The 26,924-nt window shown below is 43.2% G+C and overlaps 1 protein-coding gene across 2 annotated transcripts in view; it reads left to right on the forward strand.

Annotated features, from left to right (window-relative positions):
* The window catches only part of efcab6 (EF-hand calcium binding domain 6), a 142,005-nt gene that overhangs the window by 70,254 nt on the left and 44,827 nt on the right, over positions 1–26,924 (forward strand). For both annotated transcript variants that reach the window (XM_068051273.1, XM_068051275.1), the window contains exons 15-20: positions 201–361; positions 3,499–3,633; positions 6,417–6,588; positions 8,067–8,181; positions 11,279–11,409; positions 11,558–11,787. In XM_068051273.1, the coding sequence (XP_067907374.1) occupies positions 201–361; positions 3,499–3,633; positions 6,417–6,588; positions 8,067–8,181; positions 11,279–11,409; positions 11,558–11,787 (944 nt within the window). The remainder of the gene's footprint in view (positions 1–200; positions 362–3,498; positions 3,634–6,416; positions 6,589–8,066; positions 8,182–11,278; positions 11,410–11,557; positions 11,788–26,924) is intronic.

A 26,924-nucleotide genomic window follows, 5' to 3' on the forward strand; every position in this document is an offset into this window, starting at 1 on the left:
ACTACTGACCACCAGCGCCTGCAAAACTTAGGATTCTCACAGCAATCTTTAAAGTTTCAAAGTTACCAATTTTTTTTTAAAAGACAGAAGCATATGAGACTGATGGTACATGATACATGGTAATTTTCTGTCTAACAGCACTAACGAACCTCTGTCTCTATACATTTACATTGATTTTTCATGCCCATCATTCCAACTAGGTGGAGGATATTCTCCGTGACAAAATTAAGCAAAATTGGAAAGAAATGCAGAAGGCTTTTATAAAGTGTGATCCTGAAAGCACTGGCACAATTTGCCTTGCTGAATTGCGAAAGATCCTAGAAACCTACTGTCTATCCATTTCTGATCAGCACTTTGAGAAGTAAGTGACTGTAATACTAATTAAACATCGTTAGACCTTTCTGGCAAGTGTATTCCTGATTTTTGTAACCCATAACTTTTTGAGATGTGTTCTCAGCCAATCTCCAGAGGTTTACTGTCTAAATCTATCCTGAGTTGTGGCAGAGACCTATGCAGAATAGATAACTCCCAGGATCAATCCATATTGTATACTGAGCTAGCTTATATCAGCCAAGGTCCGGAACATAGAGGCAGCGGAGCAGTTGAGAGACGTTCTGGAAGGAAAGTGTTTAGTGATGTCAGTATACATGTGGAACCCAAGGGTAGTGTATAGATGTGGAAGAAGAGGGGGCCAAAGACAGTTCCATGGGAAATACCAGAGGCAATAGTGCAGGGGTGGGAAAGAAAACCATTGTTGGAGATGCTGTGGCTTTGATCGGATAGGTAAGAGTGGAACCAAGCAAGTCTCACTAAGCTGGAGAACAAAGGAGAAGTATTGAAGGAGGATTGTGCAGTCAACCATGTCAAAGGCTGCAGAGAGTTGAGAAGGAAAAAGAGGGATAGTTTACTGCACCTTATATATGCCTAGAGGTGCAGGGCAAGGTTGCAATACTTAATGATATGAGTACTTTGTATCAGCATTTACTAAGGAATAGAATGCTGACAAAATAGCAGTAGAAGCAGTGATGGTAGAGGCAATGGATGGGGTGAAAATTGATAGGCAGAATGTACTGGAAAGACTGGCTATGCTTAGTGTGCATATGTCGCCCAATCTGGATGGCTTGCATCCAGGGTTGCTAAGGGAAATGGGGTAAAGATAGCAGAAGGATATGCCATAATCTTTCAGTCTTCTCTAGATATAGGAGAGATGCCAGAGGATTGGAACGTGGTAAATGTGACATCCTTGTTCGTGAAAGGATGTAAGGACATTCCTAGTAACTACAGGCCGGTCAGTTTTACATCAGTGGTGGATAAGGTTTTAGAAACAATAATCAGAGAAAAAAGTAACAGACACTTGGAGAGGGTTGAGCTAATTAAGGAGAGCCAGCGTGGATTTATAAAAGGCAGATCGTGTTTGACTAATCTAATCGACTTTTTTGATGAAGTAACAGAGAAGGTTGATGGGGAGAATGTGGTGTATATTGCCTGTAAGGATTTTAAGGAAGCATTTGCCAAAGTAACAAATAAAAGGCTGGTTAACAAAATTGAGGCTCATGGAAAAGAAGGATCAGTGTCAGCTTCGATAAAAAATTGGCTTAAGGACAAAAAACAGCCATGGCAAATGGCTCTTTTTCAGACTGGAGGATGGCAGACAGCTGTGTTCCCCAAGGATCAGTGCTAGGACCAATGTTTTGTTGATACATATAAATGTCTTGGATATTGGAATATAGAATAAAATTTCAAAATTTGCTGAATATACCAAACGTGGAGGTGTGGCAAATAGTGAGGATGATAACAATCAACTGCAACAGGACATAGATAGGCTAGCAGAATGGACAGACAAATGGCAGATGGAATTTAATATAGAGAAGTGTGAGGTAATGCATTTTGGCAGAAGGGATAGAGAGAGGCAATATATACTTAATGGCACTGTTCTAAAGAGTATTCAGGGGAGTTCATGTACGTAGATCTTTGAAGGTGGCAGGACATATTGAGAGAGTAGTTAAGAAAACAAATGGGATCTTGGGCTTCATAAATAGAGGTATTGAGTACAAAAGCAGGGAGGTTATGCTGAACCTTTAAAAAGCTTTGGTTCAACCACGACTGGAGTATTGCATCCAGTTTTGGTCACTATACTTTAGGAAGGATGTGAGGGTCCTTGAGAGGGTGCAGAGGAGTTTTACCAGAAAGGTTTAAGGGATGAGGGATTTTTGCAAGGCTAGGTTGGAGAAGCTAGAGCAAAGGTAATTAAAGGGAGATTTGGTAAAGGTGTACAAGATGATGACAAGTTTAGATAAGGTAGACAAAGAAAAGATGTTCTGATTAGTTGATGGTACAAGGTCTATGGGACATAGATTTATGGTTTGGGGCAAGAGATGCAGGGGGAATCCGAGGAAGAACTTTTTTATACAGCGTGTGGTAATGACCAGGAACCTGTTGCCCATAAAGGGGTGGAAGCAGAGACAATAAATGATTTCAAAAGGAAATTGGATTGGCACTTGAGGGAACTAAATCTGGAGGGCAATGGGACTGACTTGATGCCTCTGTAGAGAGCTGACATGAACCTGTGGGCCAAATGGCCTCCTTCTGTGCTGTAATCACCGTATAACTCTATGAGCAATGCCTAGCCATTATGGCACCTTCCTGAGCTCTAGGCATCAACTTATAGAAGAGGGATCTTTTTGAACAATCCCCCTCCCACTCATCCAGTGCACCAACCTACCCTTTGCAACGTACCGACTTCGATCTAACACATTTCTTACACAAATTAACTGAATGCCCTTGATCAGTAAAACTTTATGGCTGTTACTCTTAGACCAACTGCTGCTATGAATTTAAACATTCTTCATTTGATAAATGCTTTTATTGAGCATGAAGAACTAAAATCACCACTTTGCAAACCCTAGTACCCATCTTATGTGCTCATTACACCTATTGTAATTCTACGACAAGGTGGTTCCCTAGTGGCTACAGCTTGAGAGTTGCAAAACTGCTGAACCTCTACCAAAGACACTTGAGATGCTCATGGTTGTGACCTTGAGAAGCTCTGACTGTTGATGAACTGGCTGTAGACGGTTTGAACTCCGTTTCAGTCATGGCAGAAGTTAGCACAGACCACCTCTGCCTTCCAAAATAGAACAGAATTCAGGCTCTGTATTTGCATTTCCAGTGCAAAAATCATTGAGCAAACAAGCACACTGTAGGAATGAATTCTTTCCTGAAATTACTGTCAGCCATGGTACAAAAGAAAGTGGGAGGAATGCTCTATAACAATTAGGTAGGAGATCACTAAGATCAAAATATTCCTTTAGGTTTGCATAGTGGGGCTGTCATACAATGTTAGTCGAGCTTCACTGTAATTAAGAGATCATATACTGTTAGGCTCAGTGTCAACTACAGGTGCAATACCATTAGAATATTGTGACCATGCACTTATTAAAATAGAATAGATCAAATGTATCTTACTAATATCTTAATACTAGTCTCTAAATCTTTCAGATTATGTCAGCAACAACAGAACAACAGCATACAAGTTTCATACCAACAGTTTCTGGAAAGTCTTGGAGTGTCTGGCATCCCTAAAATCATTGGTACTGAGGTACCTCAGCTCAATCAACAGCAAGACAAAAAGAGGCAAGCTCACTTCTCCACCAATGTCCGATGTAGCTCCTAATAATTCTTAGTTCCTAGAATCTTAATCCTAGGCCTTCAGAAATATTATTTATGTTGTTAAATTCCAGAAGTTAAAAATCCTAGTTGGTTACCTGGTTAAAGAAATCCTAATTGAAAATTATACACAACATTCTTAGTATAATGGAAATCTGCTGAGATCTGCCTGTTGTTGCTATGTGAGTTTCAGACCTGTCATCTGATACCACAGGAATAAAATTAAGGTATTCACACTGTAAAATGATACTGGAAATTATTAGAAAACAGTGATTTATTGTAAACATATTTGAACCCCAGAATTGTGTTTGTATGTTTGTGCCCAAATCCTTTATTGGTAACTAGTTTGGGCTATCTAAGTATTAAGTTTAGTAAGTCAGTAGTAAATCTCAAAGAAAAGGAAGCATATAGCAACAATTTATATCAGAGTAAAAGATCAACTGAAACCCAGTATTTAGTGAATGGAAATCTATAGAGAATTTTAGTAAATTTGGAAATTCTATTGCCAAGCTGACCTAATATTTCATATACCTCATAGGACAGTTCCTCTACATCTAAATATATTTTCTCCACATCCTGCCAATAATAAGCATGTGGAAATATTAAAATAAATATTAGTCAACTCTTAAAGGGGAAATTAAATCTACAATCCCCATGATCTCACATGTTACAAAGGGAAAAGGATCTATACTTGTGTTTCAGTCATCCCTAATGTTCCCATTTTATACTGCAGAACTGCTTGATAGAGGCAGCTTCTGAGCAGATATTCTATGCTGATACTTTGACGTCCTATTGTGAAGTTCTGCTCCAGGAATAGCTTGAACAGGGACAGTGGATTCTGGTAGCTCTCCCTATTTAACACATCATTGGACTTAAGTTTTGTGATACATCTGGAAGAATGTTGCACAAGATGTCTGTTCCCAGACTGCTCAAGCCAGCAGTTCTATAATCCAAACCATGGTATTAAGGAATGACTGAAAGACCAAGGTAAACATACTGGCAGATTTAACATTTAGGATTTTAGAGAAAATTTTCATTTAAATGAAGGTGTTACAGGCTGATCACCAGACTAGTAACTATAGTATCAGAGATCCTAACTGAAGTAGCAACTTTGTGAGTTTCTTTTTTAAAAAAAGACATGACGTAAGTGGTCAGTGACACTTTGCCAAAGTGGGCAGTTGAATGAGCAAACTAATCAATGTAATCAGATATATGTCCAAACCAACAGTATGAGACAATACAATAGATTTTATGGTGAACGACTTGAGATATATTTGTTAGGTTATGTAACAGAAAAGGTCAATGGTACAAAAAAACAAATACACACTGGAGGTGTCATTTCTTTGTACTTAACCACAGATGATTGCTTCATCACCTTCTTTAACATTTTGGCATATGAGAGACTCAAAGCTCTGAGTTAATGTCCCACTGATAAATCAAAATGACAAACAACAAAATCAGAATAGATTTCTTGCATAAAATCGTATGTATTTTTATCAGTACCAATTTCCAAGAAATTGTTTCAAAGTTGTGATCACAAGAGACTCCATGCTTGATATTTGCAACATAACAGTGTAGATTTGGTAACCAGAATGGTCAGAAGTTTGGACAGGCCCAGGTCACATCCAGGTGGTCAGCTTGTAACTCTCTCCTGGCTATCAGTTATTCTAAATGTAAACCATCTGAACTCCTCCGTTAGATCCCAGGCTATAACTCGGATCCTGGTATCCATTATCCTATATATAACTTAACTAAATTCCTTTCAATTACTTTTTTTTAATCAGTCTTGGGTAACTTATCAAGTCACTTATTTTTTTGCTCACCAATTTTTCTCCTCCAATTTTCTTTGTTCTTACCCCCTCCTACTCTTTTCATTGTTCGATAGTACTTTTATTATCTCTAGAGGCAAACACCACTTCCAGCTGCAATCAGGTAAGTGACTTTTTCCCAAGTCTGCAAATGTTACTGGATGACCCAGTTACAAGAGATGTGACAGCACACACTGTGGGATGACTCACTTTACTTATTTTTGTTTTTTTTTATGTGTTATGTTCATCAAGATATGAGATGTCAGCACTGGGAATGGTAGAGTTTCCTATTTCAGGCACCCAGTGTCAGCATCAAGTGCTGTCACCCAGGTGAGATATAGAAAGAGATAGGGCAATGCTTCCTATGTTCTAAGCAACCTCACAAAATAATCCCTGCTGCACCTATGTGACATTTTTTTTTCCTTGCACCAGCAGTTAATGTAGGCTGACTCAGAGGGCCAATTTAGTGTTGTGACCCAAGTCCTTTACCAACTTTAAGGACCTCATGTGCGGAATCTACTCTGTCTCTTGGTACTATATTAAGATTATTTAGATCCAGTCATATGGCACTGCTGCAACCAGCAAACAAAAAACAACTTTCATCCATTAAGTTTTGGTTGGATTCCAACCCATGTGTCAAAGCTGAATGAATAGCATATTAACACACTGTGCTCCTTGTCCCCCTTCACTTTTTTAATTTGTAATGCTCCTTTTGCTCCCTTTTTGTAGGGAAGTATGTGGCATGAGTTTGGCTCAAGATGTACTAGCATGGCAGAGATTGGGATCCATCATATGGGGAATAGTTGGTATCGCCTTTCATTTCTGCATTCGGTGCATAGTGAAGTACAAATGGACTGTGGTGCCGATCTCCATTTATTTTAACGTAGATCTGTTACTGAATTATTTCCATGAGTAACTATGACATTGATGTTTACATATCAGGCTAGTAAAGCAAGAAAATGAGGGTCTCATATTAGACAAGAGGATGACTGTGAATGAGGTGAAATCAGAGCTGTGGCAACGCATTATGCACTGTGATAGGAGCATTAGGAAAAGTTTCCTTACCCACAAGAAGCAATCCAATGGCAAAATCAGCAAGGAAGGATTCAAGAAGGTGAGTTTTTTTTATTGTTTAAACCAGTAAAATGAATACTTACCTTGACTTAGCCTGCTTCTGAGCCCAGATACTTTAAAAGCCAACTGCTTGTCTGTCATCAAGCACACAGATCAAAACACCAACCGTGCCCCCCTGCATCATCTATCTCCATCGCAATGTGGTACATATGGGATGTCCCAGATAGCAATTTAAGCTAATTACCTCCAACTCCCAAAACATCTCTTTGTTCTGGGAAATCATATGAATAATTTAAATCCCTCATTGAGGCAGCTGCAGACACACCATCTCCATCAAGTATTTCAGAGAGGTTCCCATTGTTTAGGATCTTCACACTTCCCATTATGAACTTTCTAAATAAACATGGACCACCCTTTGATTTGCAACCACCCTAGAATTTTTGCCAGCTTCTCAAACCAGGTATTTTCATTTGTCTTGCATTAAAACAAATTCAATTCCCCAATTAAAAGTTACCTCTAGAAAATAGTTATGGCAATGTGTTTTGTTGAAATTTTTCTTTGGTCCACTGACCGGAGATCTGAATTTATATATTTTTTAAAAAGACATTTTAAAAAGACGAGCTGCCAGCAAAGTCATCCTTTCAGCTTTTGGTGATCGCCTAATTTGCAACACTGTATCCTACACTGCAATGCTTGTGAGGAGAGAGACAAAATGTCTGCTAATATCCCAGCAAGAACCAAGACCCAGGAAGTTTAAAGGAACTACCTGTTCCCTCAGCAAGCAAAGAAATACTGCTAACTGCTATGTTTGAATGACTGAGTGATTGTCATGTGACACGCCCCTACCCATCTGTGGTTTTAAGCTGGTGTTTTCTCTGCAGCAGAGGAGAAGCAACTGGTCTCTAACATGAGCAGACCCTAAGTGGGGCTCCCTGCCTCTCTCTCTCTCTTTCTCTCTCTCTCTCTCCCTCTATTCCAGCTTGAAAGCTTTCAAATCTTGCTTGTTGACTGACCATCTTTGCATACTCTGGCTACAATCAGAAGCCCATTGGAGGAAATCAGCGGCATTGCTATCTCCAGGGTCTTCACACTTCCCATTATGACCTTACTAAATAAACATGGGTCACCCTTTGATTTGTAAACACCCTAGGTTTGTTTGTCAGCTTCTCAAACCAGTTGCTTTCATTTGTCTTGCATTAAAACAAATTCAATTTCCAATTAAAAGTTCTTTCTTCTTTTGGGCCTCCTTATCTCGAGAGACAATGGATACGCGCCTGGAGGTGGTCAGTGGTTTGTGAAGCAGCGCCTGGAGTGGCTATAAAGGCCAATTCTAGAGTGACAGGCTCTTCCACAGGTGCTGCAGAGAAATTTGTTTGTCGGGGCTGTTGCACAGTTGGCTCTCCCCTTGCGCCTCTGTCTTTTTTAATTAAAAGTTACCTCTAGAAAATTAATACAAACTATGAACCAGGTGGTCTTAACACTACAATATAATATGATGTTGAATCCCTTGGTCTTTAGGTGCTGCACGATTGTGACATAATCATGGAGGAACACCAGTTTAACATTCTGGCTGATGTATTGGGGTTCAAGAATCAAGACTTAAATTTCCGTGACTTTTCTGAATACTTCAAAGGTAACCAAAATATTAACAGTTAATTCACATTGGAGATCACTACTGTTAAAACTGGGATTCCATCATCATAACAGCATTTACAATATCAGCCATTCTTGTTTAAGAGGGAAAGAATACTTTAAAAGCATTTCTCCATATTATTGGTAATAACATGGCCATTGCTCCTCAGAACTTTGCCTGTTTTTCCTAGTCTCTAAATATACGTAACTTGTTCCTTCTTGCAGCCGCACTTTACTGAAATCAGTATTCGTCATGCTGCTTCTTTCTGTGTTATTCCCCTTTCGGATCATTAAATCTGTGAAATTTGTTATTCTTTCCAGCCTTCCCTTCTTACTACTAAGAATTTTAAACCCAAGTTTGATGTTGCCAAACCATTATGCTTTGATTTACTTTCTCTTTATTCCGACTCTTTTCAGCCTTGATGGTGTCCTGCACTACTTGGCCCTTTACCTAATTAAAAGAAAGTACAACTTGATTATAGCTGAACTAGATACAGCCCTGCTTTTTAGGGGCCATGTTATCTTGGTGTGAAGGATGATGAGGCTAATTTGTTATTGACACATTAACTACAATATTTATATCATGTATTTAATGTAGAAAAACATCTCCAGGCACTTCAGAGAAATCGGCCAAAAATGGAAATTGAGCCAAAGAAGGAAAGCTTGGTGAAAGAAGTCGGTTTTCAGGATGATATTAAAAGAGCAGAGGGAGTGGAAATGCAGAGAGGTTTAGGTAGAGCATTTCAGAGCATAAGGCCTAGATGGCAGACGGCATGGTTGCCAGTGGCAGGGCAAAGGGAGTGGGGAATGCAGAAGAGGCCAGAGCTAAAGGAATGCAGAGTTCTCAGAGGGTTGTAGGGCTGAAGTTACAGAACTGGGAAGGGGGCGACACCATAAAGGGATTTAAACATAAAGATGAGGATTTTAAATTTGAGGTGTCAGAAGACCGGGAATCAGTATAGGTCAGGGAGAACAGTGATGATGGTTGAGTGGGAACTGATGTAGGATGGGTATAGGCACCAACATTTTGGATGAGTTGAAGTTTATGGAAAGTGGAGGGTGGGAGGCCAATCATGAGACCATTGCAATTGTTGAGTTTGGAAGTGTCAAAGGCATGGATGTGAGTTTCAGCAGAAATGGGCTGAGGGTTGCATCAGGTATTATAGAGCAAGTGGGGTAGGCCACCACTCTGACGGAAAAGATATAGGGTTCAAAGCTCAACTTAGAGTTGAATAGAAACCAAGGTTGCAAAAAGTCGAGCTTGGCCTGAAACAGTGGCCAGGAAGGGAGAATGGAATAATTGTCAATGGTATGAAGTTTATCGTGGGGGCAAAAAACAATGGGGGAATTTTCACCCCATCAACAGTCGAGGTGGGTGGGGAGAGGTTGGTGATTAATATTTCAAAAATATGAAGCCTGACCCCAATCCGCCTCAAACATGCTCTCTTCAAAATGCAGAAGCATCAGAAGCGAAGCGGCTAAATGGCTGGCATCTATATCTGGGTGGCAATAAAATCCATGACTCCTTGCAGATGGTTGGCATTGGAAGAAAGATAATCCTGGAATAATGTGGTTTTGACAGCAGTGAATGAGACTAAGAAGAGTTTGGTGTGCTCCAGTAGACCTAATGATGCACCAGATGCACTCAAGATTTTACCCCTTGCACTTGATAGTGTGAAGCTGGGGATCATATCAGGGAGAACAGCTGGGATGGCAGATGGTAATTTTGCTGAGAAAAAGGTGGATGCGAGGGAGTGGCTGAGCAAACTGACAGCTCCAATGGTATCATGCTGAATAGCAGGCCAAAGTGCAGGCAATTAGAATTTTGGCTCCCAGGAGTGGTAAGGGATAAAAGGTACAGGGCAAAGATGGCTTCATCAGTGATCAAGACCACAAAGTAGAGAGCCAATGGGAGTTGATGTCAAGGGATGGGTTTGGGGGGGTGGGTGGTGGTGGTCGGGGGAAGGTAATCCCTGTGAATATGTATTGGAGGGTTAATATAAAGGGAGGAGTTTTGGCAGTGTCGGAGACTGACGAATTCAGAGGAGAGAACAGGAAGCTGAGATGAAGATCAAAATGACCGAGGATATGGAGTCACAGTCACTCAGAGGCTGAGGAAGGAAAGTGGGGAGAATTTAAGAAAAATCAAAGCTTTTCTTCCAAGTTTGGAGGCAGATCCAGTACTAGTAATTTCTTGAGATTCTTTCAGGAGAGGAAGGAACCAATTGGGAGTGGAGTTATGTAAAACTTAGCAGGTGAGTTATCCAGGCTTGTAGATTTGAATAGAGCTTATATCTTACAGAAACACATCAATAGTGATGGGTGCAATTAGAGAACGTGTAAGAATTTGTGAGAAGATCCATTGCCATTTGTTCATCCAGTAGGCGGAAATGAACCGTGATGTCAAGTTTGCCTTGTGGACAGACCCTAATGCTCAAATTCAAAGCACCAATTAAACCTGAGGACCTACTTTTTGTTATTATCATGTGATAATCCTGCCTTGTCCTAGAGTAGATAATGTGGCAGGGATATTGTAGTAAAAAAAATGTCAAATATCACCAAAGCTCATGAAGCACTTCAGGTAACCAACGAGGGAGGTAACTATTATTGTCAGGATTAAAATCATGCTTTGTGGATTTTAACCCTGACAATGCTAAGAGCCTTGGCACTGTCAGGGTTAAAATCCACACAGCAAGATTCTAGAGCTGAATCAAATCCATTTTTCAGGTATTAACTTTAGCCTTGGAATTCTGTAGGCAAGAGTAAAAATGAATTAAAGGTGTATGTGAAGTTGCTGGATTCTTGAGTCAGAGCTTTTTCCCTTAAAATTGTGTCTCCAACTTAGTTCCCCACAGGAAAATAGGGAATATCAATGTCGTGGATGAGGCACACGGGGACACCTGCCTCCTTCAGTTTGGTTCCAAAACTGGCATAGATCTAAGAACAAGATAACTGTTTAGCTTTCAGTGGGACCCAACCAGATTTCGGCCAGGAAGGGGGAAAAAAGGAGCTAGAAGGAGGGAGGAGTAGGAATTAAAAACTGCTACTTAAGTAAATTACTAAATTGAATTTTAAATACTTATTCACATGGTCTGCAGATTACAGAACGGTGAATCCAGTGGCTGCATTAAAGCAGTGTTCCAGTGACGCAGGTGATTGCGATATGAGACGCATGATTGCTGATGATTGTTTTAATTACATTGCGGATAAACTGAAAAGTACATGTTTGGTAAGGCCACTTAGCTGTATATATCAAAGTTTTCTGTGAACATTGCAGTTAGTTTGTCATTTGTTTTTTGTTAAAGTGTATTTTTAAATCACATTGCTATTACTGGGTGACATTATTAATGACCTATTGAAATCTTTCTTTTTAAAAGGATTTGCGTTCTGTATTTGATCAATTAGACCGTAACCATGATGGACTAGTTACGATGTACGACTTTCGTACGCTGCTCGACAGCTGCCTGCTTACAGCAACGGAGTATCGACGCTTTTTAGAGATGTTGGGACTTGTACCTGAGTCAAAACTAACCTACCTTGATTTCCTTAAGATAGTCAAGATGATTGAGTCCAAACAGGGCCACTGCTGGAATACGTCTGTTTACAAGTCAGTACATGGCTTTGTTTTTTTAAGAACATTTTTCTGTTTGCATTGGTTACACTGTACTTGCCTTGAAAGAAACTGTCTTCATGAGTACAAAAAGAAAGCAAAAAGCTGCACAAGTTATAATCTGAGACAAAAACAAAAAATGCTATAAGTACACTGTAGCAGGCCAGCCAGCATCTGTGGAGAAAAAAAGCATGTTGACGTTTTGGGCAGCAGCCTCCTTCAGAACCGAGGACTGAAATGCGAGGGCGAAGCATTTTAATAAAATTAGAAAAACAGAGAGGGTAGTGTGGGCAGGGGTGGGGGTGGAAAGAGAGGGTGGGGGAATGCCAACTTGGAGCTGAAGTTAGTAGGTTGAATGACCTGCAACTTGCTTAAAAGAGCAGGATATTGTTAGAAGATATGAAACATCATCTCAGTCGGGCAATAGGAAAAGGTATTGAGCAAGTTAAAGATAATAATAAAACCAAATAATTTGCTCATAGCCAAGGCAGTAAGAGGCTCAGCCAAGAAAAAAGCAGAAAAATGTACAATGTATGCCTTCTGTGTCTTTTTCGATTTCCCCGCCACTGTCACCATTTTCTTGTCTTTTTCCTTAGGCCTCTCCCTGTCTTAGATACATGCTCACTAATTTACTTTCATTAAAAGTATGTCAAACACTTTCTTTTTGCTACAAACATACAGTGATATGAAAGATTTGAAAGCACTTTGTTATTTGCTATCATTATGATACAAGTGAAACTCCTCTGTCCTTGTGTCCCTAATTAATTTTTGGTGTATTTTCAACTTGGAATCTGGGCATTACTTTTTGTTTTGCAGGCAAAATGGGACAAAACTTTTGCACTGGCGTTCTGCCGCATAATCATTCATTCCCCGCTCCCAAATTTCCATATTATTTTTGGCCCTTCCTGCGATTGGCCTGTGGAATCCTAAGTAATCTAATTACGATATATTAAAATGAGTGCTTCAGACGTGAAGTCCCTGTTTTAATGCTCTCAGCGCACTTACAATAAAAATCATATGGTGCACCTGTTGCCAGGATTGACTGAGAAATGTTGAAGCCAATGTAACTGAGCAGTTTGTAGCAATTACTTCAACTGGGAGTAACTTTTAGGAGCAATGGTTTTTTTCTCCCTTCTACCCACCCAACCTTGGACTTCTCTCTGCTTTCTGAGACAACTCTCTGAGACAACCTCTCACTGCTTCTGGGAATCTGCGACTACTGTCCCTACCCATATCCACAATGAGGGCATCTCTGGATCAGATGTGGTATTTCCTATAAGTTTAACTAGTGTACACCATGATAATGGAGGAGAAACAACAGAGGATGGAGGAAAAGGAAATGATGTGGCATTTAAAAAGGTTGCACCCCATCAGATATTACCCCTTTCTCACAGAATATAAAGGCACTATAGGTTCTATGAGCCTCTTAAAAGGAGATGTATGTTAGAAGAGCAAGCTTCACCAATGAGATACTGGGGGAGCTATGCAACTTACTGGGTGAGGACCTCTGATCACATCATCTGCCCACACTGGTGGATCCAGAATTGTGAAAATGACAATCACATTCTTTTTTATGGCACAGGGTCATTTCAGCCAGCCATGGGGAGCCTTGTAATATCAACAGGCTGCAGCAAGGACATGCATTTTTCACACAACAGGAGAATTAACAATTCATTTACTTTGACATCCGAACAAGGAAACAGTGAGATATAGACATCCTGTTTACAGAGTACATGATGCTCTGTGAGTGCCTCAACAGGACGAGCTTCCACTCCCTGACTGTACATGATTATGGCTGGAAATTTATGAGCGCGCCGTAAATCACGGCGGTGTGCTCTGATCTCGGCGGTCTTCACATGCAGATGCGTGTCATTGAGCAGACTCATTTAAATGGAGGGGGCAGAGCGACCGCCCCCGATCACATAGAGGGGGTGGCTGATCCAGCAACAGCGTCCGGCGCCATTTTTAAAGGGCTTCAAGCCCTGCATTTTAATTGAAATTTGTAAAGTGACATGTGTTAAAAAATTAAAGTGGAAGCTTTATTATCAGTGCAAATCCCCTCTCCCACCCCCATTGAGAATGCTATACCTATATAGCCCTTTCCAGACAAAAATATAAAAAATTAGTTTCTGACCTTTCCCCCGATCTTTCACCACTTTACCCTTCAACTCCTTCCCAACATTCCCACCCACTAATCGCATAGGATTTTGCTGTTTTTCCCCTCCCAACCCTGAAAATTTCACTCCTCTCTCCTCCCCACCAGTGTCATGCCTTGGAACTCCGAAAGGAGTTCTGAAGGTGCAGGAGTTCCAGCCAGCAGCTGGAATATTAGCATGGGACGGCCTTACCAGGTAAGTAATTATCATTTCATTTCAATATCATTTGTATATGAAAATGAAGGCTGCCGCACTGAGGCCTCCCGGCTGCTGATAAAATGTGGCCTTCCCAGCGTCAGGGGTTATGGCGGGCCTCTCCCGGAAGAATTTTACGGGCCCCGCCTGCCACGACCCCCGCCACCGGAGGGCTAGTAAAATTCAGCCCTATGTTTGGCAAAATGGAATGAATTCTGCGCATCAATGTGAAATACACTGTTGTCATAATGCATGCATCCTTCAAAGTCTGCCCTCTCTGACCTCCTTTAAGGATGGAATTCATGGTAACTGATGGATTGTCATTGGAGGCCTGCCTTCTTTTCCAATGGATAATGACATCACTGTGAGAGGTCCAAACAGCAACAAAACAGCATTACAACAAGGTGTATGCCTCTGCCAGAGTGATCATCGAGAAGGCCACTAATGTTTTAAAAAGTGGTTTAGCTACCATGATGGCTCAAGAAGGGCTTTATAGTAGGTTGAAGCTTGTATGTCCTGCAGTTGTATTCTCCTGTACCCTGCACAACTTTGCCATACAAAAAGAGCTGAACTGTTTCCAATTTGACTCACCTTCGTGATTTATTTTCCTTATGCGTCCAACGCATCTTGAGAAGTTAAATGTGTTATATAAATGCAAATTGTTGATTGTAGCAGAGGGAGTTTGGGGCAGAAGATTGTTGCTGGAATGGACTTGAGTCTGTTCTTGCCTTTCCCATTCTCACAATCATGAGAAAATAGTTCTGTCTCCTTTCCTTTTCCTCATCCTTCCTTCCTTGTCCTGCTGCACTAAATCTGCAGAAAAGGAAGATATGAGCAAAGAATAGTTGAGCATTACCCTGTTAGGATAAAGGGGACAGAGGAGAGGGCAGAATCATATGGTTGTGTGGTACTTCACAGGGATACTGCAGCACCTTTTATAGGGATGTAGTTATTATGGGGCAGGACGTCAGAAATGCTCCATCCATCAATATTGGCGACCACGCTCTGGAAGTGGTTCAAGAGTTCACTTACCTAGGCTCAACTATCACCAGTAACCTGTCTCTAGATGCAGAAATCAACAAGCGCATGGGAAAGGCTTCTCCAGACTGGCCAAGAGAGTGTGGGAAAATGGCGCACTGACACGGAACACAAAAGCCCGAGTATATCAAGCCTGTGTCCTCAGTACCTTGCTCTATGGCAGCGAGGCCTGGACAACGTATGTCAGCCAAGAGCGACGTCTCAATTCATTCCATCTTCGCTGCCTCTGGAGAATACTTGGCATCAGGTGGCAGGACCATATCTCCAACACAGAAGTCCTCGAGGCGGCCAACATCCCCAGCTTATACACACTACTGAGTCAGCGGCGCTTGAGATGGCTTGGCCATGTGAGCCACATGGAAGATGGCAGGATCCCCAACGGCACATTGTACAGCGAGCTCGCCACTGGTATCAGACCCACCGGCTGTCCATGTCTCCACTTTAAAGACGTCTGTAAACGTGACATGAAGTCCTGTGACATTGATCACAAGTCGTGGGAGTCAGTTGCCAGCGTTCGCCAGAGCTGGCGGGCAGCCATAAAGGCGGGGCTAAAGTGTGGCAAGTCGAAGAGACTTAGCAGTTGGCAGGAAAAAAGACAGAGGCGCAAGGAGAGAGCCAACTGTGTAACAGCCCCGACAAACAAATTTTTCTGCAGCACCTGTGGAAGAGCCTGTCACTCTAGAATTGGCCTTTATAGCCACTCCAGGCGCTGCTCCACACACCACTGACCACCTCCAGGCGCTTACCCATTGTCTCTCGAGACAAGGAGGCCAAAGAAAGAAGTTATTAACACAGTGCTAGCACTATGCCCCCAAACTGACTAACTCCCACAGCTGGAGCAGAGTAAGTCTCTGAGCTTCATGACCCGCTTCTCATAGGGATGAAGTCCTTCAGGTTTTAAACGCCCTCAGTGGTTGACCTCTTGAGGATACTATGCGCCAGTTTGTCCTGCAACAAGAGTAAATAGATTTGGTGAAGGCTAACAGCTGAAGTGGATGTGCCAGATGGCAGAGGATAGAAGGGATAGGGTAGTATTATTCTTGTAAAATGAAGGAAGGGGTCTAAGAATTCTGAATGCAAGGTATGATCCTGCGTTATTGCCTGAGTGCACCATGAAGCACTTTTTACATAGCTGTTAAGTTTAGAGGGTAAAAAGTGTGCAGATACATCGAGAGCCCAAGATAAAAAGGAATGTGTGACTAGTGTGTTTTTCCTGTCCTGGTAAGCACATTGGACTTCTTGGAGCTATGGTCTACATTCTTGGGTGAGAGAGTTGGCACTTATGTGCCAGTACCACAACTCCACATGGCATGTGAGTAATTTATGTAAAATTTCTTGTCCGTGACACCCAGTAGTCTGTCTCTCCTGAGTTCAGTTTTATCAAGGAGGATTTGTGGGTCCATCTGTGAAATTATGGCATCTTCTTCTCTGGCACCTCTTTCTCTGTATAGGAGACTCGCATTTCTTGAAAAGGAATTCTGAATTTGAAAGGTAGCAGATTCCTGTTGCCTCTGGTCTCTGAAGAATTTCTGTATCCAGTGAGATTCCTGCTGCCTCCTGTATTCTAAGAAAATCCTGAAATCTGAAGCATTCTTCTACTGCTATACTGCTGCTTTAAAACCCAAGCAGTCTGTTACTACACCCTGATGGAAGACCTATGTAATGCCTGCTGCATATCCTTGCCCCTTACATAGCTGCCATATCCTTGTCCCTTACATAGCTGCCTCTGCTAGCTGCTCCTGTGCTAGGCATTATTGCAAAAGTATGTAGGCTGTTGTCTGACAGGATTCTGCTGAGTTCACTAATGTGCCTAATGCTACTATACTCTTTTTGCTTCCGATGGGAAAATTATTCGGTGCCTGTACTGTGATGGAGTCCGAGTATGCAGACTGCTATCTGAACAGTTGAACTGTTGATTGTACTGCACTGACTTTGGGATTCAAAGCTTGCGTTTTTTCTGAGACAGTCATTTACTTGAAGCTTCAGAGTTTTGAGGAAGATAGAACTGGATGAAAACATTTAAAACAGTTAGTTCTATGCTCAGAGGTGTAACCAGAGACATGTGACTAGAGCTCAGGTTTCCATTTACCAGATCAGTCTGCAGTGTGTGTTGAAGCAAGCAGAAAGGTATAGTTTTTTTTAAAAAAAAGCCAGGGCTGCTGAATTGAAACAAACTGGGAGCTGTTGTTTTTTTAAAAAAAAGACTTGGTTCTGGGACCTGGCGCTCGGTGAATAAAAATTGCTGCAGCTGTTTGCAGTGACTTAAAGAGTTACTTAAGGTGACACCGGTGAAGCTACACCATCAGAACTGTTGTGAAAAACCATGAAAGTTCCAGTAGGGTGCCCAGTTATGGTGGAGATGGTATCATTGGAGTTCAGATTGCAGGGAAACTGCTATCAAATGGAAATCAGCATTTGCATCTTGGAAGACGGGTTCTGGAGACCTACTTGAAAAGTTCAAAGCCCTGAAGGACCTTGTGGCTGTAACTGATGCTACCTTTGCTGAGAGGACTTCCCAAAAGAATTGTGAGATCTATCTTTTTTACATCTGATAATCTATGTGTGATCTTTAAGCTATATAAGTGACTGTAATCATGTTTAAGTTTTGTTGGTTTTGGTTTGAGTATTAAGGTAACATTTATAAAGGTGTAATCTTTTCCCTTTTTTAAAATTGGGGTTGATCGGTGGATTTGATTCTTTTGGTTTGTGATCTCCACGGGGATCATAACAGTATCAAGTTAAGAGGTTTTACTGTCAGAAATATCCTGGTCAAATGATATAATGTTGCAGTGTGTATCTGCTAATAATGGGTCATTCTGCCATATTTGGTAAAACCCCTATTGAATGGGAAAAAGGAAAGAGGCATTGGTGGGCTTGGTGAACAAAGCAAAATTTGTAACAATATTTGTCAATAGAGGGCCAAAGCACAGATGTCCCATGGCCACTCTTGTGGAAGGACAGCTGCTGGATTCTTGTAAACAAGTTACCTATATAAAGTGTGTACAAACCCTTTATAGCAGAACAAACTCGTGACGATTGCATACACGGAAGCCACTGTACATCTGTTCTGCAGAATGAGGGAATGGTATCATTTCTGTACTTGGCAATACTGTTAAGAAACAGTTCTGAGAGGCAATCCATTGCCCAAAACCATAAAAATCTGATCATTAGAGTCGACAAGTAGCATAAAAATACTCAAGATAGCCAATCAAGTTCGCTAACAGTCAATGGCCAGAGTTTTATGCTCGCCTCCACCCACACTCTGGGAGTGAGCTCGAAGGCAGGGAGGTGTAAAATCAGGTGGGATGGCAGGGAGCCACACCGTCACCTACTTGCTCCCAGTGCTATTTTACCAACAGTGGGGGAGGTGGCAGGCGGCCCGCACACCCTTAGGCCAATTGAGGCAAGTAATAATGGCTACTTAAAGGCCTGTTCCTCCCACCAGTGACCCATGAATTTCTGGTGCAAGCAGCTCTGCAGACGTTGTTGGGCTCAATTCATCTCGCATTGGTACAAATGTAACCCATAGCGTGGTAATTCAGAGCCTATCTTTAACGTTCAGCTGTGCATATATTGTACTTGCATTTCATTATCTTTGTTTTTTTCCCTTATTTGTCTGATATGGTTGCAGTTTTACCTTTCACTATCATTTCAATAAGTCTTTTGTTTTCTTTGTAACACCGCACAGTGTGTCTGTCTTGGAGGTCTGCATGGCCTGTCTGTTTTCTTGTATGATTATCGAACCTTCTGGCTATTTTGTCCTTCTTGTAACAAAAATTGACCATCATATTTTTTCCCTTTCCTGAAAGATGGGACTCATGCTGAGCATGGTTCTATGACTGCCAGCCACTTCATGTGTGAGCTGAGGCCGTGAGTGTTGACAGGCTGTGCAGATGTGAGGGAGCATTATTTCCAGGCTTGATCCTGTCCTTACTTGACATGCTTACAAATGCACCCCAGCAGGAGTCAGTGGCTACTGATGAGGATCAGGTACCCTGGATCATGTATATTTTGTCCTTCCTAGCTCAGGGAATGCAAGATCAATTCTATTATCACTGCTGTCGCACTGTCAGATCAGCCAACTCACCATTGATTAGGGATCTGATCTGTAATGCTCAGTTCCACAGTGGGCAGGGAATTTACCAGCTGAACCATCGGAGACACCAAAGTTCTTTTTTTGTTTAATTTGGATTTGCTAAGAATTATCGTCTTGGTTATCCATCTGTCTGTAATATGATTGAATAACTCAAAGTAGTTGGGGGGAAATATTTTGGCTGAAACTATGGGGAAAAATTGTTCATCTTTGTGTGTGATTGAGAAAACATACTGTTTGGTGGAATGACTGAAATGATCACTCGACACCTCAGGTCTGTGGTTCAATCGCCAAGCAGTCTTTGTTTTTACACCGGTGGGGAGACGATCTCTATTGGTCAAACCAGGAAACTTCTCCACAGATACAAAGATTCATGCGATATTTATCCTTCGCGTTACATTGATTATGATGCGTTTCTTTGAACTTCTCCAATCACAGCTAATAGTACGTACATTTGGGCTCCGTCCATATTGCTAATTTGGCTATTTGACAGTTTACCCATATTTTGCTGATATGGCAGTGACCATTGTTTCACTTGGTGCCTTTCTCAAAAACATGTTTTCCTCATGTATTTTTGTGACCCTGACCCTTGAAGCAGTCATGTCTACTTTTTGTTCCCATTATTCTTCCCATCTGTCTCCTTTGTGGTCAACAGTTGTCTAAAGTTATTTTTGTTAATTGCTGTTAGTATCAGCAGTTATCAATCCTATAGTTAATCTTCTGATTCTTAGCAGCTTGGAACTAATAATGTTTAAATGTCCCCCTTCAGTCCCCCCTTTTGGCACTTGGTGTAAGCCCAAGTTAACCAATTATTAACAACTCGGCTCTGCATTTTCCCCCTGTCCTACTCCTGCTCGTCCAATGTCTCCTGCCCCACTGTGGTGATCAATCACTTGGTTTGGGGGACCTCGCGCTACCCTTCACATAATCACTAAGCTCCCGGATAGTAACCTCTGCTGCGCTTGTAACATAATCCTTGCCTTTCGCTTATTTGCTCATCTTTTACACGTTCCACATGTGGTAATTGCCCATGCTAGCACTGGAATAAGCCATATCACAACTAATACATGGGATATTATTCGAATCCATGGGTGGATGTTAATGTTCATTCCCCAGTTCCATATTCGCTCATGCCATGTTTGTGCTCGCAGGTCAGTTACTACGTCGGATCCTATATCCGTGAGCTCTTGCCTTGGTACGTGATATTGTTTTATTACCCTTTTGTATGCCCTGCCTGAGGTTCTGCAAGCTTTTGGGTAAGTGGGGAATTGGTGCTCCTATGGGTTCCTCATACTGGCTTAGGTCTTCCCCAAGCTGGTCTGTGACATTAACGGTAACCTGATCTCTTAGTTTTAGATATACCATTCGGGCATGGCTGATGGTGACAGGGACCCGTGGCTGAAAGCAATAGTTTGGCATTGTGATGTTACAGGTGAGGCCTGCATATTGGTATTCAGCTTCAGTGGTGGTGACACAGTACTCTCCTTGACCCCTCTCTGCCGAACAGATATAGTGGTGATCCACATGCGATATTTCTAGCATGCAGCCTTCGGTTTTGTAGTAACCACATTCGTCCTTTGTACCCGGACCCACAGTATGTGGGCATATGGTGAAACTCCCCTTTCAGCGGCACCCGCTCAACGATGCTCCCCTAATCGTTCCATTCTTTTGGAGAGCATATGCATCTATGTGGTAGTACATGAGGTAGTTGTCACCCCGGATCAGGCCAATTTTTCGACCTGATACTGGGGATATGGGTGCGCATTTTGCGTGACTACAGGGATCATAAGTACTTTTCCCACCATCTGCGTGGCATCCACTATGCATTCTTGGACCATCGGGTAGACTCTGGTCATTCCTTTGAGAGTACAGGCATGCATTAGACCTGGACCTTGGGCTAGATTGTAGAGGTATGAGCTGTTCATCCAGTCCGGTACCTCTCCTTGCTGTATCTGTGCCAAGCTGTGCTGTAATTGACCCGTCACTCATTGACCATAGGTGTGGCACAGTTCCCATTTTGATCCCGTCCTTAGCGTCCTGGTATTCCCTATTGTTTAATTGATTAATTGTATTTGCATGGCTTTCTATAACTCGTATGCCTTGGAGAAAATTTGTGGCTGCTCGCTACCCGACTATAGTTCCTGTCTGAGCAGCTTGGTTACTTCTCCTCATCAGTCCCTCGAATACCCCTTTTAATCGTTCCATCTCTGATTGTATCGTCTGTATGTCGAGGGTATTTATCAAGGAAGTCCCTGTGTTTACCCCAGTCAATACGTCATTAACTATACTTCTCTTGTTGCAATGGAACGCTGCATGTCCCCTAAAGCACGTGGCACCAGTGGCATCAGCTGCTTGTTTTATCATAACATTCATCAGATTTCTGAATAACCGTACTAAATGCGTAAACTTCTTACAATTTTTTTTAATTCATTCATGGGATGTGGGCGTCGCTGGCCAGGCCAGCATTTATTGCCCATCCCTAATTGCCCTTGAGAAGGTGGTGGTGAGCTACTTTCTTGAACCGCTGCAGTCCATGTGGGGTTGGTATACCCACAGTGCTGTTAGGAAGGGAGTTCCAGGATTTTGACCCAGCAACAGTGAAGGAACAGTGATATAGTTCCAAGTCAGGATGGTGTGTGACTTGGAGGGGAACTTGCAGGTGGTGGTGTTCACATGCATTTGATGCCCTTGTCCTTCTAGTTGGTAGAGGTCGCGGGTTTGGAAGGTGCTGTCTAAGGAGCCTTGGTGCATTGCTGCAGTGCATCTTGTAGATGGTACACACTGCTGCCACTGTGCGTCGGTGGTGGAGGGAGTGAATGTTTGTAGATGGGGTGACAATCAAGCGGGCTGCTTTGTCCTGGATGGTGTCGAGCTTCTTGAGTGTTGTTGGAGCTGCACCCATCCAGGCAGGTGGAGAGTATTCCATCACACTCCTGACTTGTGCCTTGTAGATGGTGGACAGGCTTTGGGGAGTCAGGAGGTGAGTTACTTGCCGCAGGATTCCTAGCCTCTGACCTGCTCTTGTAGCCACGGTATTTATATGGCTACTCCAGTTCAGTTTCTGGTCAATGGTAGCCCCTAGGATGTTGATAGTGGGGGATTCAGCGATGGTAATGCCATTGAATGTCAAGAGGAGATGGTTAGATTCTCTCTTGTTGGAGATGGTCATTGCCTGGCACTTGTGTGGCGCGTATGTTACTTGCCACTTATCAGCCTAAGCCTGGATATTGTCCAGGTCTTGCTGCATTTCTACATGGACCGCTTCAGTATCTGAGGAGTCACGAATGGTGCTGAACATTGTGCAATCATCAGCGAACATCCCCGCTTCTGACCTTATGATTGAAGGAAGGTCATTTATGAAGCAGCTGAAGATGGTTGGGCCTAGGACACTACCCTGAGGAACTCCTGCAGTGATGTTCCAGAGCTCAGATGATTGACCTCCTACAACCAGAGCCATCTTCCTTTGCGCTAGGTATGACACCAGCCAGCGGAGGGTTTTCCCCCTGATTCCCATTGACCTTAGTTTTGCTAGGGCTCCTTGATGCCATACTCAGTCAAGGGCAGTCACTCTCACCTCACCTCTTGAGTTCAGCTCTTTTTGTCCATGTTTGAACCAAGGCTGTAATGAGGTCAGGAGCTGAGTGGCCCTGGCGGAACCCAAACTGAGCGTCACTGAGCCGCTTATTGCTAAGCAAGTGCCGCTTGATGGCACTGTTTATGACATCTTCCATCACTTTACTGATGATTGAGAGTAGGCTGATGGGGCGGTAATTGGCCGGGTTGGACTTGTAATGCTTTATTTTGTGTACAGGACATACCTGGGCAATTTTCCACATTGCTGGGTAGATGCCAGTGTTGTAGCTGTACTGGAACAGCTTGGCTAGGGGCGCGGCAAGTTCTGAAGCGCAGGTCTTCAGTACTATTGCCGGAATATTGTCAGGGCCTATAGCCTTTGCAGTATCCAGTGCCTTCAGTCGTTTCTTGATATCACACGGAGTGAATCGAATTGGCTGAAGTCTGGCATCTGTGATGCTGGGGACTTCAGGAGGAGACCGAGATGGATCATCAACTTGGCACTTCTGGCTGAAGATTGTTGCAAATGCTTCAGCCTTATCTTTCGCACTGATGTACTGGGGTCCCCCATCATTGAGGATCTCATGGATGCCCAGTTTTGCATTGCTAGATCTGTTCGAAATCTATCCCATTTAGTATGGTGGTAGTGCCACACAACACGATGGAGGGTATCCTCAATGTGAAGGCGGGACTTCGTCTCCGCAATGATTGTGCGGTGGTCACTCCTACCAATACTATCATGGACAGATGCATCTGCGGCAGGCAGATTGGTGAGGACGAGATCAAGTATGTTTTCCCCTCTTGGTTCCCTCACCACCTGCTGCATACCCAGTCTAGCAGATATGTCCTTTAGGACTTGGCCAGCTCGGTCAGTAGTGGTGCTACCGAACCATTCTTGGTGATGGACATTGCCCTTGCCACCCTCTGTGCTTCCTACAAGTGCTGTTCAACATGGAGGAGTATTGACTCATCAGCTGAGGGAGGGCGGTACGTGGTAATCAGCAGGAGGTTTCCTTGTCCATGTTTGACCTGATGCCATGAGACTTCATGCGGTACAGAGTCGATGTTGAGGACTCCCAGGGCAGCACCCTCCCTACTGTATACCACTGTGCTGATACCTCTGCTGGTTCTGTCCTGCCGGTGTGACAGGACATACCCGGGGATGGTGATGGTCTGGGACATTGTTTGTCAGGTATGATTCCGTGAGTATGACTATGTCAGGTTGTTGCTTGACTAGTCTGTGGGACAGCTCTCCCAACTTTGGCACAAGCCCCCAGATGTTCGTAAGGAGGACTTTGCAGGGTCGACAGGGCTGGGTTTGCCGTTGTCGTTTCCGGTGCCTAGGTTGATGCCGGGTGGTCTGTCTGGTTTCATTCCTTTTTATTGACTTTGTAGCGGTTAGACACAACTGTGTGGCTTACCAGGCCATTTCAGAGGGCATGTAAGAGTCAACCACATTGTTGTGGGTCTGGAGTGACATGTAGGCCAGACCAGGTAAGGACAGCAGATTTCCTTCCCTAAAGGACATTTGTAATCCAGATGGGTTTTTACAATAATCGACAATGGTTTCATGGCCATCATTAGACTAGCTTTTTAATTCCAGATTTATCAATTAAATTCAAATTCCACCTTCTGCTGTGGTGGGATTCGAACTCATGTCCCCAGACCAATACCCTGGGTCTCTGGGTTACTAGTCCAGTGATAATGCCACTATGCCACCGCCTCCCCTCAGGCATCCGTAACATAGTAAGGTTAACTGTGACTGGTACAATTTCGTGTCTTACATTATCATACAATTGTTCACCTTCCGTAAATAATACTAGTCCATTTTGTGGCCCTTGGGTCAGTTCTGGGCATTTTAAGTCCTTGGGTGTCGTCGTTACCATAGTTGGTGACGGTGGTGTTGTTCGTCGCTTTGGTAGGTTCCCATATACAGCCCATCGTCCATTAGGTATTGGCGAGTATTGGACATACTACCACGAGCACGGCCCGTAACATCTTGTTCCAGTTAGTCCTGTGGGTTAAAACACATTGCTGGTCGTCACCAGTGGTTAGTATAGTTCAATGGTTTCCTGTTACTGATTCCTTCGCTAGTTCCTAGGGTTTGGGGTAAATACTTCGTTAGAGTTAGTTCATAGGTTAGTGTTATTTCTGAACCGCATTATTTGGGATACTAGGCTTGAGGCCTATGTAATTGCACTGGAGAGGGTGCAGAGGAGATTCACCAGGATGTTGCCTGGGCTGGAGCATTTCAGCTATGAAGAGAGACTGGATAGGCTAGGCTTGTTTTCCTTACAGCAGAGAATGCTGAGGGGGGACATGATTGAGATATGCAAAATTATGAGGGGCATTGATAGGTTAGATGTGAAGAAGCTTTTTCCCTTAATGGAGGGCTCAATAACCAGGGGGCATAGATTTACGGTAAGGGGCAGGAGGTTTCGAGGGGATTTGAGGAAAAATTGTTTCACTCAGAGGGTGGTTGGAATCTGAAACACACTGCCTGAAGGGGTGGTAGAGGCAGGAACCCTCACAACATTTAAGTAGTATTTAGATGAGCACTTGAAACGCCAAAGCATACAAGGCTACGGGCCAAGTGCTGGAAAATGGGATTAGAATAGATAGGTGCTTGATGGCCGGCATGGACACAATGGGCCTAAGGGCCTGTTTCTGTGCTGTATAACTCTATGACTCTAACTCGAGATTATGGATTTTCAATATATTTCTTCAACTGAGACCAGTGTTTCCACCTGCCTTTACCCTTCATGTCTGCGCATGCACAGATATCACTTGTCATGGTCACCTCGTAAGGTCCGATCCAGCGTGGGGCAAAACCTGTCCGTCCTGGCACCGCCTGGATGAACACGTGCTCCCCATCCTTCGGTACCGGCTCTACTGGTCCCTTACTCTGAGCTTCCTGATCCCTAATGGTTTGCTGTTCCTTTACCTCTTGTCGTAGTTCCCGTAACTGATTGTCTAAAAGTCGTACATAGTTCCGAATACGGTCTCGCATTGGCCCTAGTTCTTCACTACCTGTCGATATTCCCTCTGGCAGATGCATGGCACACCCGATCATAAGGTCGTAGGGGGTTAGTCCAGTTGTCCGGTTTGGCGTTGCTTGTAAACGCATGAGTATACATGGGAGGATGTCTACCCATCCCCTTCCTGTCTCTGTGCTGGCTTTCCCTAAGGCGGCTTTGAGGGTTCGTTTCATCCGTTCCACCAACCCCAAGCTCTGAGGGTGGTATGGTACGTGGAATTGTTGTCGGATGCCCAATAATTTGCAGCCTTCCTTCATGACCTTTCCCGTGAAGTGCCCTGATCAGAGTTTATCTGGAGAGGGACAGGGGAATTATATCATACGCACAGATGTGGGCCACTGTTCTAGCACTGCAGTCTCGGGTGGGAAATGCTTCTACCCATTGGGTGAACTGGTCTATTACTACCAGGCAATTTGTCTTTCCATGGCTGTTGGGTAATGGTCCCGTGAAATCTATCTCTAAGTTTTCCCATGGGCCCTTTGGTCGCAGCTGGTGAGCCATACTAACCTTTATGGGCTTTCCTGGGTTATGTTGCCCACATATTGTGCATCATTGACGATATTTTGCCACATCTTTTCCCATTCTGCTCCACCACCAGTCTCTACTTAATCTGCTGATCATGCTGTCGCGTCCCCCGTGGTCGGGCTTGTGGTATATCCTTAACAATTCCGAATGGATACAGTCAGGGGCTGCTACCAGTAAATCCTTTCTCCATATTCCGTCTCCCCCCCTTTACTGCACCTTTCCTAGCCCAATGTTCCTGCTCCTCTGTGCTGGTGTCCGTCTGCAGCTGTGCAGTGTTCATTTTGCAGGGCATTATCACTGTTGCGGCTACTGACCGTGGCTCTTCCGTGCCGGCCACTTGGTTTGCTGCTTCGTCGGCCAGCATATTACCTCTCTGATACTCATCTTCCAATTTCCGGTGAGCCTTTATTTTTATTACTGCTGCCTCCGCAGGCTCCTGTGCTGCTTCTACCAGGTTCCTGACTATATGCTCATACTTTATGTGGCCCCCCTGAGGTTACATATCCTCTCCTATTC

This window comes from Heterodontus francisci, chromosome 18 (assembly GCF_036365525.1).
Source record: "Heterodontus francisci isolate sHetFra1 chromosome 18, sHetFra1.hap1, whole genome shotgun sequence".
NCBI classification, from domain to species: domain Eukaryota; kingdom Metazoa; phylum Chordata; class Chondrichthyes; order Heterodontiformes; family Heterodontidae; genus Heterodontus; species Heterodontus francisci.